At 47.7% G+C, this 13,808-nt stretch overlaps 1 protein-coding gene across 2 annotated transcripts in view; it reads right to left on the reverse strand.

The window, feature by feature from the left end:
- The window catches only part of SEC24C (SEC24 homolog C, COPII coat complex component), a 1,280,009-nt gene that overhangs the window by 458,669 nt on the left and 807,532 nt on the right, over positions 1–13,808 (reverse strand). For both annotated transcript variants that reach the window (XM_069240542.1, XM_069240541.1), the window contains one exon: positions 7,646–7,764. In XM_069240542.1, the coding sequence (XP_069096643.1) occupies positions 7,646–7,764 (119 nt within the window). The remainder of the gene's footprint in view (positions 1–7,645; positions 7,765–13,808) is intronic.

The following is a 13,808-nucleotide window of genomic DNA, read 5'->3' on the forward strand; positions in this document are numbered from 1 at the left end:
CCACCCTGGGCACCACTGTAGGGGTTCTGAAAGAACTCGTCAACACCAGGAGGGACACTGTGGCACAACAAGGGGCCCCTGACACTAGCCTGGACGATGAACTGCCCAACACCTCTGCCAGCGCTAGTGGACAGTAGGCATGCCACAGGACCACCACACCAGCACCCACCCCCTGCAGATGGAGAACCACCCCGCAAACGGTCCCCGAGATCCAGGACAAAGACAGAGAACAATGACAAGACCCCCGCCAAGAAATGAGACCACCCTGATTGTCATCCTTCTGTCCCACTTTGTCACCCTGTCCATACCTAAACTGCCCCAGCTCCACTTCCTATGCCCCTTTGGACAATGCACCTGTGAGACTAATAGACTGGACTCTGCCATGGACATTCCTCCACCATCACCCCTGACCATTTTACAACCCCCTCCACTATTGAGCACTTAAATAAACACCCTTAAATCAAAAAACAATCTGGAGTCAGTCTGTGCTTTCGAAAATGTGTATTTGCAATAACAGTGGCACAATGCTATATCAAATGTAATGCAACATACCTATGTCACAGAGCACTAGTCCATGCGGAAACAAAGCAGATGTCACACAGTGGGACCCACATCTGTGAAATCGTAAGTGACACCTCAGTGACCATACACTGGGTGAAAATGACAGACAGATGAGGTAGTAGAATTAAATCAGATGTAGCAGGCTGTGTTGTCTTCCTACCTGTGTCTCACTGGAAGTATTGCAGGATCATCGTGTTCCTGTTGTCTATATCCTCTTCTTCAGCTTCCTCGTCTTCACTGTCCACAGGCTCCACAGCTGCCACAACACCGCCATATGGACCATCCTCCTGCAGAAAAAGCACCTGTCGTCACAAAGCCAAGTTGTGAAGCATACAGCATGCCACAATGATCTGGCACACCTTCTTTGGTGAGCAGAATAGGGAACCACCTGTCATATGGAGGCACCGGAACCTGGCCTTCAGGAGGCCGAAGGTCCTCTTTATAACCCTACTAGGTCGCCCATGGGCCTCATTGTAGCGATCCTCTGCTCTTGTCCTGGGATTCCTCAATGGGGTCAGTAGCCATGACAGGTTGGGGTAGCCAGGGTCACCTGCAAATGTCGAGGGACAACTGTTAGACACACACTAACCCTTAGGGACAACCCCAGACCCAGTCACACTGTATAGGGTAAATGTCCTCACCTAATGGCCACACACGGTGCCTCTGGAGTTGCCCCATCAAATAAGGGATGCTGCTATTTCTCAAAATGTAAGCGTCATGCACTGAGAGCCATGGAATTTGGTGTTCACATGGTAGATGCACTGGTCTGCCAAACACACCATCTGCACATTCATCGAATGATAACTCTTCCGGTTTCTGTACACCTGTTCACTCCTGCAAAGGGGGTGGGGGGGCAAGGCCACATGTGTCCCATCAATGGCACCTATGATGTTGGGGATGTGTCCCAGGGCATAGAAATCACCTTGCACTGTAGGCAAATCCTCCACCTGAGGGAAAACGATGTAGCTCCGTATGTGTTTCAGCAGGGCAGACAACACACTGGACAACACGTTGGAAAACATAGGCTGGGACACCCCTGATGCAATGGCCACTGTAGTTTGAAATGACCCACTTGCTAGGAAATGGAGTACTGACAGCACCTGCACTTGAGGGGGGATTCCTGTGGGATGGCGGATAGCTGACATCAGGTCTGGCTCCAACTGGGCACACAGTTCCTGGATTGTGGCATGATCAAGTCTGTAGGTGATTATCACATGTCGCTCCTCCATTGTCGACAAGTCCACCAGCGGTCTGTACACTGGAGGATGCCGCCATCTCCTCACAAGCCCCAGCGGACGGTGCCTATGGAGGAGAACAGCAAGCAGAGAGTCAACCAACTCTGTGGTACGTAAACACAGCATACTCAGAAATATAAGCAAATCGACATATGCCTGTATGAGTGTTTAGGCAAGGCCTAGATATGTGTGACGCAGTCCAAAATAATGCCATGTGGGCCCATTAAATTGTCGCTGCCTGACCTGTAAAGGGGGACAATGGGATATGAGGTAACTACGCTGGCGTACACCGTCGCGGTAGGCGGTCGAAGACCGCGGCGCAATCCTGCATTGGTAAACATTGGACCCTATGGGTCCCAGGAGCCAATGACAATGTACACCGGCGGTGACGGTACGCACCGCCGCGGACGTGACCGCCATTTTCTCTCTGTTCAATCAATTGATACCCGATCTTCGACAGGAGAGGAAAAACACTGCAAGTGACGCTGTGACCTCGGTCTGGAAGAGACAATGGCTCGTGTGTCTGGGGAAAGGGCCCCTGCCTTCAGCACGGAGGAGTTGGAGAAACTCATGGATGGGGTCCTCCCCCAGCACACGCTACTCTACGGTCCCCCAGACAAACAGGTAAGTACACTATGAGCATGCTGTATGGGCAATGCCTGTGTGGAGTGGTGTGGATAGGGGGGGCGGTGAGAATGAGGCGTGCATGAAAGGACGGTCAGTGCATGTGCGTCATGGCAAGGGTAGGGATGCGGGCCAATGACTGACGGTGCAGACGGTAATAACTTATCTTTTTCCCCTGTACTATTCCTGTAGGTCAGCGCCCACCAGAAGAAGGACATTTGGCGTGCCATCGCCAAGGAAGGCCGGACCCTGGGTGTCTACCACAGACGGAGCACCCACTGTCTGAAAAGATGGGAGAACATTAGCCGCTGGCGCAAGAAGACGGCGGAGGCCCAGCTGGGGATGGCCTCCCAACGTGGGAGGGGTGCCCGTCGCACCATGACCCCGCTGATGTTCAGGATCCTGGCGGTGGCGTATCCGGAGTTGGATGGGCGCTGAAGGGCATCACAGCAGCCACAAGGGGGTGAGTACACTCTCATTCTGCTGAGTCAGCGCGCATTGTAGGTGTCTGGGTGAGGGAGGTGGGCTGTGGGTTCCCCTAGGCCAGGGCGAGTTTAGTAGGCAAGGACACTTCTTAAGGCAGGCCCTGTGGTACCCCACCCCACCTGTGTACAGTGCCAACTACACCTAGTCAGGCTCCTGTGACATCCATGTGTGCAGCAATCAGGCATAGCCTTGTAACCCATGTCCCTGGGATTGAATAGGGAACTCCAAGTGCGCGGCGTAGTGCAGGGGGCTTCTGTGTCTGTAGTGTCCGCCAACGGTAGCGGTATTCCATGCACTCAACATGTCTTTCTTCTGTCTTCCCCCCCTTTTTGTGGTCTCCCTGTTCTTGTGTGCATTAGCATCATCAGGCGGAGGAGCAGTGGCACCGGAGCAGGAGGGAGCTGCACCCCACATGGCCCTGGAGGGTGACACTACGGAGTCTGAATTTACCAGTGGAATGCAGGGTAAGGGGAGCTCCACGGCGGGGACAGGAGCGGACACCAGTGAAACGGACTCCTCTGATGGGAGCTCCCTTGCGGTGGCGGGCCCTTAGGTGCCCCCCACATCTACAGGTACAGCCGCCACCCCCCCTACCAGCACTGCCCTTCCAGCAGCCCCTCAGCGTTTGCCCCGTGCCCGCTCACCCAGGAGGGTGGGCATCTCCTTCACCCCAGGCACCTCAGCCCCTGCCCCTATCACCCCTGCTGCCCTCAGTGAGGAGGCCATTGACCTCATCAGCTCCCTCACTGTTGGGCAGTATACCATTTTGAATGCCATCCAGGGTGTAGAGAGGCAGTTGCAACAAACCAATGCATACCCGGAGGGCATTCACTCTGGTCAGGCAGCCCATCAGCAAGCTTTTCAAACTTTGGCCTCAGCACTGATGGCAGCCATTGTCCCTGTCTCTAGCCTCCCCCCTCAAACTTCCTCCACCCAGACCCAAACCCCTGTACCTCAGCCTATCCCAAGCATGCCATCAGACCAGCATACACACACATCAACACACAAGGGAAGCTCTGGCAAACATAAGCACCACACATCCCACAGGCACTCAGGCAAGCATCACACACATACAGACACCAACATCCACTGCGTCCCCCTCCTCGTCTCCCTCCTCCCTCCCTGTCTCGTCTCCACTCACACTTGCATGCAATACATCCTCAGCCACTACGTCCATCACCAGCACACCCACCACCACACCCCGCTCACGTGCAGTCACCACCCCCACTACCATTCACACGTCCCCTGTGTCCTCTCCCAGTGTGTCTGTGAGGCCACCTCCCAAGGTACACAAATGCAGCCACACACCCACCCAACAGCCATCCACCTCACGTCAGCCTCCAGCCCATGCACCTTAACCCAGTCACCAAACGTACACCTTCTACAACCACTACCTCTTCCTCCACTCCCAAACCCCCTCCATCTACCTGTCCCAATGTTCCTAAGAAACTTTTCCTGTCCAACCTTGACCTCTTTCCCTCATGTCCACCACCCTTTCAGTCTCCTAGGGCCCGACTCTCCAGGTCCCAACCCAGCACCTCAGCCACATCATCTGCGGGACCAATGGTGCCAGTAGTAACCGGCTTCTGGAGTGCGCCAGGCAGCAGGGCAGCCAGTGTGGCAAGGAGCCAGAGCACAGACAGTCCCCCATCTGTAAAGCATAAAAAGTTGGCCAGTGCCCGGTGGGAGAGGGGAAAGAAATCAGCCACCAAAGCCGCTCCCAGGGGTACAGTTGGGGGTGTGGAGACAGCTGCGCCACCATCCAAGGTGGGGAAATGGGCACAGTAAAACCGGCAAGTCTGGGAAGATCTGCACGGCGGACAAGACCGCCAGCAGCACCGCTGCCCAGGACACCGCCGCCAGCAGCACCGCTGCCCAGGACACCGCCGCCAGCAGCACCGCAGGCCAGTGAGCGCCAATGATTCCGACGCTACTGAGGCCGCCACGGGCAGGACGAAGCACTCTGGGCACAAAGCCCCCTCTAGAACCAGTGGAGTATAACATCCACTACCTCAGTCCTTGGCAGGATGAAGCACTCTGGGCACCAAGCCCCCTCCAGAACCAGTGGAGAACAGCATCCACTACCCCATACCTTGGCAGGATGAAGCACTCTGGGTACAAAGCCCCCTCCAGAAACCAGTGGAGAATGTTATCCACTTGAGAGACTGTGGCTTTGCACTCACCAGGATATAACAGTGGGCAACCCACCCACTGTAGAGACTTGAGAGACTGTGGCTTTGCACTCCCCAGGATTGAACAGTGGGCATGGAGCCCCCTGGTGGATCTGGTGTCATGCACTCATCCGGCTGAGGTGCGCCCCCCCTCCTTTTCCCCCTGAGGTGCCTGTTTTATTTCTATCTGATGCTCCAGCAGTGTTCTCTCCGTCTTTTTCGGGTATTGAGTGTGGGCCTCGCCAATGCCTTTTGGGCCCAGTGGTCCACGGACTATGATAGTGGAATACCTTGGACTTCTATTCTTGGTGTATATATTTGTTTATAGTGTGAATATCTTAATATATGTATATATTTTTGATTACTGTCTTCGTATGTATTACAATCATTCGACTCATTTCCTTTTGTCCTTGCATTCTTCCAGGGGGGTTTGAGGGGTGCAACTGTGATGTATCATGATGTATTAGGTGGTGGGGTTGGGGTTATTGCGTGTGTGTGTCACTGTTTTTTCCCTCCCCTGTGTCGTAGGTGCAGTACTCACCGTGGTCTTCGCCGCTCGCGTTCGTGCTCCTGGTAGAGGAACAGGAAGATAAGGGCTGGAAGAATCTGAAGTTCTGGTTCCATGGCGTCCTGGTTCCTCGTGGGATGTGTAGAGGTGAGCGTTTTCCTTCCAAGTCCTGTTTCCGTGTTTTTGTTCGCAGTGTATCTGCCCCGGAAAAGGTGACAGATTGGTGGCTTGTAATAATGTGGGCGGTACATTGTCTTCCGCCTGTCTGTTGGCGGCTACTGCCGCGGTGTTCGTTTGTACCGCCGTGTCGGTCGGAGTTTTTAAGTGGCTGTCTATGTTGGTGGTTTCCGCCACGGTCGTAATTCAATTTTTTTTCCACCGGCCTGTTGGCGGTTTTACTGCCGCTTTAACACCGACCACCAGGGTAGTAAAGACCACCAAAGTGTCATATTTGTCTTTACTGCTTACTGTGAACAATTAAGCAGTAATAGTGAGATAGATTTTAAGATTGAAAAAAAAGATAGAAATCTGGATATTAAATAGTAACAGCAGTTAACCATGGCTACCAACATTGATTAACATCGTACATCTTTACGTATGTTGTTCAAAATTAATTAAACCTGATACAACGGTATCCAAAGTTTTTTGGGACAGGATCATGGGTGGGCTGGAGTGGTATTCCAGGAATGATGACAGCTGATACTGTCCCACTCGATCCAGGGTTGCATCAAACGTCTCTTAGCAGAATCAGGAAAAACATACAGGAATGTGCCTAGTAAATCTGGATACTATGTTCCTCCCTGATCTGCCCAGCAAAAATCAGACTAGCATTATGCAGGGAAGAAACAGCCTGAAATACTCAGTGATTATGGTCTTGGTGATCCCTCCAATCCCCCTCACCAGCCCTACTATTCTATTCTACTCGTGCTCTATGCAGTGATTGACGGGCAAAACTAGCTCACAAGCAGTAGATTGATACTGGTAATATATTATCCAAACCGTAAAATTATTAATTTTTGTTAAATTATATTGCGTCTGTTCCTTTTCTTAAACGTCTATTCTAGTTTCCTGTTGCTTTTAGTAGAACATCTGAGAAACATCAGTGTAGGTCATGGTTCTAAAAATAAAATGTTTTCATGGAGAACATTTTCTCCTTGTGATAACTATTTATTTGATTCTGCCCTGAAGTTTAGCCTTCACAGAGCCTACTTCGATGGGGAACGGGTGACTACATTTAGGGGACAAAGAGAGTGAGAATGCTCTCGTGGGGGTTTTAAGACAGGAAATTGTATACCCGTGATCAGGGAATGTGTGCAGTTGGTGACCTTTTTGGAGGAGGTGGGGAAATGCCTTTCTGACCTCACAGGCCACATGGCTATCCACAATCCCAAACTGTACGTACTAGACGTATGTGTAGATGTGACACTGCAGAAGCACTCAAAGGCATCTCTCAGACTGAGACCTATGGTGCCAAAACGGAAAGTGATCAGGCAATGGGAAGCAAGAGAGCCACCCAACTTGGAAATGTGGAAAAAGTGTATGAACTGGTGCATGGTGGCCGAAAAAAAATATATATACGTGGGTGCCCAAAAACAGTAGCTAGCGATATGGGCTCAAGGGAAATCTTACAGTGGGAATTCTGCAGTGGTGTTTCCATGATGATGGGTAATGGATGCAACACTGCATGCTGCATGTTGCAGTGAGACCAGTGAAAACTGGGCTAACTGGTGTCTCTCAAGAATGAAATAATACATGGTGACATTCTATATGCCATATTCATCACGTACTTCATGTCTTTGTTCAAAAAAACATTTTATAAAGTAAGTTTAGCTTTCTTACGGTTATATCGCCTCTTAAGTTTAGAGGAAAGCTGTGTTGTGCTATACAGCAAGGAATATGTGCCGCAATATTTATGTTTTGAATCCCCAGACAACGATTATTGTTTACATTATCCCTGAGCAATTAAAAGCACGCTTGGAAAATATAAAAGAGAATAAATCTTCTGTATGTTAGACATATAGGACTTAACTTAAAAAACAAAACAAAAAAAAAAAACATACCTGTCCGGCAGAGGAGGGGCTTGCACAGTTCTTTCTGTAGCAGGCAAGTATCTGTGCGCACTGATTGATTAATGTGTCTCGTACAGTTTTTGAAGGATTATTCATGACACCGCGGAAAGCTGTAGAACAGGCAAAATGAAATAATTTACTATCAGTCTACATTAGCAACATTCATACCGTATTTATCCCAACTAAAAACAAATTTGTTAAAGAGTGGGGCAAAAACAGACACAACCAGCCTTGCTAAATTAACAGCACCTTTACAGGTAGAATAGTTTTGTAAGCCTAGCTCTCCGAATGCAGTGATACCTCGAAGTCAGAAACACTTGAATTGACCCGCCTGTATGCAAGACCCTGTTGTCCCGCCAGTGTGCGAGACCCTGGTGCACTGTTTACAATAAGGATATCTAGTTTAAGGCATTTTTCCATGCATAAATACACTGCAGCCTACTTAAGACTAAACATGCAAAATGTCATTTTATAACAGACACTTGAATCTTAAAACTGCTCTAAAGAAAAAGATGATTCAAGTTAACATTGCTTCCCTATTCGTCCTATAACTCGCGCTGCTGCCATGCAGTTTTTTTCATCAAAACGTTTACAGCAAACATACATTGAAATTATCAATGATGTTATCAAAGATGAAATGAGTGCCGTAATTTGTGGGGAAATTAGTGCATGGCAAAGGCGCAAGTTATGGTTACCTTAGGGCACGTTTTATAGTTACTTTAAATAACTAACTATACCAGGTGAATTACTATGGTTTTGTATGTTTAAAACGGGAGCCTAACTATAACGTCCCTGTAACCTTTGTTTTTTTCAGGGAATTTCTTTTTTTTAAAAATTTATTTTTAAAGTACAGTAATTTTCATTACCATATGTTAATCCAACCCCGTGCTGTGCATGGCCTCTGGCAGTCCCTGCTGCCAACCCTATAACCACCCACCCCGCGCTGCGCACGGCCTTTGGTGGTGCACAGCGAGAGTTTTCCTCAGGGCCTGGCCTGTGGCCTGTCCCTGCAGCCAACCACTATAGCAACCCAACTCCACGCTGTGCACAGCCTTCAGCTGTGTGCAGCGGGGGTTGGCCGCAGGGACTGGTCTGCCACCAGTCCCTGTGGCCAACCCCTATAACAACCCAACCCGACATGGCCCCCTTCTCCTCAGGCTGATATCGACCCTGGGACCCCTTCCCCTAGGGCCCAGTGTAAATACTTAAATTTTGGGGGCCCTAAGTCAACTATAACTCACTCCTTCGCCACGTACAGCTAATTACTCCACATGTCATTGATAGGATCTTGTATGGCATCTTGGATATCACTGCAACATTTGTAATAACTTTACTGATAAGAAAACTGTGCATGGCAAGGGCGCAAGTTATAGTTACCTTAGGGCGTGAGTTATAGTTAGTTGAAAGAACTCCGACTATAACTGCTGAATTTCTATGGTTTTGTACAAGTAAATTCAGAACCTAATGATAACGTCCATGAAAATATATATATATATATATATATATATATATATATATATGGAAAATGTCACTTACCCAGTGTACATCTTTTCGTGGCATGATACGCTGCAGATTCACATGCTGTGCATTATCCTGCCATCTAGTGTTGGGCTCGGAGTGTTACAAGTTGTTTTTCTTCGAAGAAGTCTTTTCGAGTCACGAGACCGAGGGACTCCTCCCTTTCGGCTTCATTGCGCATGGGCGTCGACTCCATCTTAGATTGTTTTCCCCGCAGAGGGTGAGGTAGGAGTTGTGAGTATACTAGATGTGCCCATGCAATGGAGTAGATATGTATGTACATAATGTGTATTAAAATAATATTTAATTACAAATTTAAAATTTTCATTCAACTAATAACGGCTACAGGCTCCTGGGGAGGTGGGAGGGCGCATGTGAATCTGCAGCGTCTCATGCCACAAACCGATGTACCCTGGGTAAGTGACATTTTCCGTTCAGTGGCATGTGTAGCTGCAGATACACATGCTGTGTATAGACTAATAAGCAGTAGTCTCCCCAAAATGCGGTGGCTTAGCCTGTAGGAGTTGAAGTTGTCTGAAAATAATGTTCTTAATACAGCCTGTCCTACTATGGCTTGTTGCGTTGCTAACACATCTACACAGTAATGCTTAGTGAATGTATGAGGCGTAGACCAGGTGGCTGCCTTACAAATTTCCGTCATAGGTATATTCCCAAGAAAAGCCATTGTGGTGCCTTTTTTCCTAGTGGAATGTGCTCTTGGTGTAATAGGTAGATCTCTTTTTGCTTTAATATAGCAAGTTTGAATACATTTAACTATCCATCTGGCGATGCCTTGTTTGGATATAGGATTACCTGCATGAGGTTTTTGGAAGGCCACAAACAATTGTTTTGTTTTACGAAATTGCTTTGTTCTGTCAATGTAATACATTAGTGCTCTCTTTATGTCTAATGTATGTAAAGCTCTTTCGGCTACTGAGTCTGGTTGCGGAAAGAAGAATGGGTGTTCCACTGTTTGGGTTAGGTGGAATGGTGATATGACCTTTGGTAGGAATTTGGGATTTGTACGGAGAACCACTTTATGTTTATGTATTTGTATAAAGGGTTCTTGAATAGTAAATGCTTGTATCTCACTTACTCTTTTAAGTGATGTGATAGCTATTAGGAAGGCTACTTTCCAAGTTAAGTATTGCATCTCACAAGAGTGCATGGGTTCGAATGTTGGTCCCATGAGTCGTGTTAATACAATATTAAGGTTCCACGAAAGTACTGGTGGTGTCCTTGGGGGTATGATTCTTTTTAGTCCCTCCATAAATGCTGGAATTCTGAAAAGCGATGTTGTATGTGTAATCTGCAGATAGGCAGATATTGCAGTGAGATGTATTTTAATGAAAGAGAATGCTAGATTAGACTTTTGTAAGTGTAATAAGTAGCTTACAATGTCCTTTGTGGAGGCATGTAGTGGTTGAATCTGATTAGTGTGGCAGTAGTAAACAAATATTTTTCATTTGTTTGCTTAACAATGTCTTGTCGTAGGTTTTGTAGCTTGTTTAATGACCTCCATACACTCTTGTGTAAGGTTTAAATGTCCGAATTCTAAGACTTCAGGAGCCAGATTGCTAGATTGAGCGATGCTGGATTTGGGTGTCTGATCTGTTGTTTGTGTTGTGTTAACAGATCTGGTATGTTTGGTAATTTGATGTTAGGTACTACTGCTAAGTCCAACAGTGTTGTGTACCACGGTTGGCGAGCCCAGGTTGGTGCTATGAGTATTAGTTTGAGTTTGTTTTGAGTTAGTTAGTTGACCAGATAAGGAATGAGTGGGAGAGGGGGAAAAGCGTGAGCAAATATCCCTGACCAACTGATCCATAGTGCATTGCCCTTGGATTGAGGGTGTGGGTACCTGGACGCGAAGTTTTGCCTTTTTGTGTTTTCTTTTGTTCGAATAGGTCTATTTGCGGTGTTCCCCAGCGGAGGAAGTGATCCTGTAGGATCTGGGGATGAATTTCCCATTCGTGGGTTTGCTGGTGATCTCGACTGAGATTGTCGGCTAATTGGTTCTGAATGCCTGGGATGTATTGTGCTATCAGGCGAATATGATTGTGAATTGCCCAATGCCAAATTTTTTTGCTAAGAGACACAGTTGTGACAAGTGTCCCCCCCCTTGTTTGTTGAGATAATACATTGTTGTCATGTTGTTGGTTTTGACAAGAATGTGTTTGTGGGCTACCAGTGGTTGAAATGCTTTTAATGCTAGAAACAATGCTAGCAGTTCCAAATGATTTATGTGAAGTTGTTTTTGTTGATTGTCCCATTGACCCTGTATTCTGTGCTTGTTGAGGTGTTCTCCCCACCCCATCATGGAAGCATCTGTTGTGATCACAGCTTGAGACACTGGGTCTTGGAATGGCCGCACTTAGTTTAGATTTACAGGGTTCCACCATTGAAGCGAGAAGTGTGTTTGGCGGTCTATCAACACTAGATCTTGAAGTTGACCCTGTGCTTGTGTCCATTGTGTCGCTAGGCACTGTTGTAAGGGCCGCATGTGTAATCTTGCGTTTGGGACAATGGCTATGCATGAAGACATCATGCCTAGAAGTTTCATTACAAACCTTACTGGGTAGTGTTGGTTTGACTGTATGCTTGATGTTATATTTTGGAACGCTTGGACCCTTTGTGGACTTGGGAGTGGCAATTGCTTTTTGTGTGTTGAGTGTTGCCCCCAAGTATTGTTGTATTTGGGATGGTTGCAGGTGTGATTTCTGGTAATTTATAGAGAACCCTAGTTTGTGTAGAGTTTCTATAATGTATTGCGTGTGAAGAAGACACTGTTGTTGAGTGTTGGTTTTTATTAGCCAGTCGTCTAAGTATGGGAATACGTGCATGTGCTGTCGCCTTATGTGAGCGGCTACTACTGCTAGGCATTTTGTGAATACCCTTGGGGCTGTTGTTATCCCGAACGGTAACACTTTGAATTGATAGTGTACGCCGTGTATTACAAACCTTAAGTATTTTCTGTGGGAAGGGTGGATGAGTATGTAAAAGTACGCATCCTTGAGATCCAATGTTGACATGTAGTCTTCCTTTTTTAGTAAGGGAGCCACGTCTTGAAGTGTTACCATGTGGAAGTGGTCTGACTTGAAGAGATTCAGTGTTCTGAGATCTAAGATAGGTCTTAACGTTTTGTCCTTCTTTGGAATTAGGAAATATAGTGAGTAGACGTCAGTTCCTTTCTGATGGTTGGGTACTAGCTCTATTGCTTGTTTTTGTAATAGTGCTTGGACCTCTATTTGTAATAGGTCTTAGTGTTGTTTGGACAGATTGTGTGCCCTTGGGGGCACATCTGGCGGGAAATTTGTGAATTCTATGCAATAACCATGTTGGATAATGGCCAGGACCCATGCGCCTGTGGTAATGTGTGTCCAGTACTGATAGTATGCGGTAAGTCTCCTCACCATTGGTGATAAGTGTTGGGGTTTTGTGACATTGGAGTCACTGTTTGGTTTGGCTTGTTTTAGGTGTCTGGAACTTTCCCCTTCCTCTTGGGAATTGTCCTCCTCTATATGAGCCACAAAACCCTCCCCTCTGGTATTGTGCCTGATAGGTGGGTCTGGTTTGAGAGGTGGAAGGCTCTGGTGTTTGCGTTCGAAACCCCCCTCTGAATTGTGGCTTTCTTAATGTGCCTCTGCCTTGTGGGGAGTAGAGCGCGCCCATGGCTTTGGCCGTGTCCGTGTCTTTCTTTAACTTTTCAATTGCTGTGTCCACTTCCGGCCCAAACAATTGTTCTTGGTTAAAAGGCAAGTTCAACACTGCTTGTTGGATTTCTGGCTTGAATCCCGAGCTTCTTACCCATGCATGCCTGCGAATGGTTACCGCAGTGTTGACCGTTCGTGCTGCCGTGCCTGCCGAGTCTAGCGCGGACCTTATTTGGTTGTTGGATATTGCCTGTCCTTCCACAACCTGCTGGGCACGTTTCTGGTGTTCTTTGGGCAAGTGTTGTATAACGTGTTGCATCTCGTCCCAGTGTGCCCTATCGTAGCGAGCAAGTACGGCTTGCGAATTAGCGATCCGCCATTGATTGGCTGCATGTGCTGCCACTCGTTTGCCTGCTGCGTCAAACTTTCTACTCTCTTTGTCAGGCGGTGGAGCGTCTCCTGACGATTGAGAGTTTGCCCTCTTTCTTGCTGCTTCTACAACCACGATTCCGGTGTAAGTTGTTGTGTTATAAACACAGGATCCGTTGGGGGAGGCTTGTACTTCTTCTCCACCCTAGGCATGATAGCCCTTCCTTTAACTGGCTCCTGGAATACTTGTTTTGAATGTTTGAGAATACCCAGTCCTCTGGAGGTAACAGCTTTGTTTGGTAACAGTCCAGACTGTTATCTGATACTGGTGCATCATATAAGTCCCATGCATCAGGATCATCCTGTGTCATCCCTGTATGTGTAGATGACTGCATTGGAGGTGTTCCCACTGGAGACAGTTGTGGTGAGTGTAGTGGGGAAGGTTGTGGTGAAAACCTTGGTGGTGGGGATTTTTCTCTGGCCACCTTTGCCTGCATTTCTGTCTCCTGAAATGCCAGTTTTCTTTTGGTCTTAATTGGAGGAAGAGCTTGTATTTTCCCAGTCTCTTTCTGGATATGCAACCTCCTTTGCGTATGGTCTGGTTCATCCATACT

This window comes from Pleurodeles waltl, chromosome 6 (assembly GCF_031143425.1).
Source record: "Pleurodeles waltl isolate 20211129_DDA chromosome 6, aPleWal1.hap1.20221129, whole genome shotgun sequence".
Lineage (NCBI taxonomy): Eukaryota > Metazoa > Chordata > Amphibia > Caudata > Salamandridae > Pleurodeles > Pleurodeles waltl.